At 48.1% G+C, this 871-nt stretch overlaps 1 protein-coding gene across 1 annotated transcript in view; it reads right to left on the minus strand.

Annotated features, from left to right (window-relative positions):
- LOC119593770 (YTH domain-containing family protein 3-like) overlaps window positions 1-871 on the minus strand; it is a gene marked incomplete in the record, with an annotated part of 24099 nt that overhangs the window by 7208 nt on the left and 16020 nt on the right. Inside the window, 1 exon segment of the mRNA XM_037942789.1 lies at window positions 80-871. Within this exon segment, the coding sequence (XP_037798717.1) occupies window positions 80-871 (792 nt within the window).

Here is an 871-nt window from a genome sequence, read left to right on the forward strand (position 1 = left end):
TCATGTTACAGCAATACGAAGATTACATAGTTTATAAAGCAGGAATGTCTAACATGCAGGGAATGAAGGAAGTACTAACCTGTTTTCCCTTTTCATATGGCACCTCCTGGGTATCACGAGAATTTGTTACAGGTTTGTTCTCATTGTTCTCCAGCCGAATGTGCCGCAGTTGGCTATTTGGAACGTCCTTTACAAATATCCACTTCACTCGAAACTGGCCTTTCCATTTGTCTTGGGCCCACACTGATGATGATGAGTTGTAGTCTACAGTGGAAATCATGTGGGCTAATCCACAAAAGTGTCCAGATCCATTCACTGAGAAGAAAAGGTACACTGGCCCCTTACCCTCTCGTTCACGGAAAGCAGAGTCAAGACGCTTGTTGCCGTGTTCTGTGGAGCACCATATCTCATATTTGATAGAACGGTGAATATCGTCCTCTGAATAAGATTTAATCACAAAGAAACGTGCATTTTTAGGGCTAAGGTCAAAATCCTTAGGGTTGTAGTCATTGCGCATTCGCAAGTCTTCCAAGATACCATCATCTGTCTGTAGCTCGTTAATCTGTCCTGGGGCATGAGACATGGGCCGGGACACAGGTACCGGTGGTCCACTCTGAGGTGATGGGACAAGTTCCATGTTCGAGTGCATTCCTCCTCCCGCAAGCATGGGTGCTTGAGGGGGTTGCTGCTGCTGGGGTGAAGGAGGTAACTGCTGCTGCAATTGTTGGTTCTGGTGTTGATGCTGCTGGTGCTGGTGCTGCTGGTGTTGATGTTGCTGATGTGACTGGTGCTGCTGCTGAGGATGCATGTGCTGCTGGTGTGGGTGCTGCTGGAGTGACTGCTGTTGCTGCTGATGCTGTTGTGGGGATGC

The sequence above is a fragment of the Penaeus monodon genome, chromosome 32, assembly GCF_015228065.2.
Source record: "Penaeus monodon isolate SGIC_2016 chromosome 32, NSTDA_Pmon_1, whole genome shotgun sequence".
Classification (NCBI taxonomy): domain Eukaryota; kingdom Metazoa; phylum Arthropoda; class Malacostraca; order Decapoda; family Penaeidae; genus Penaeus; species Penaeus monodon.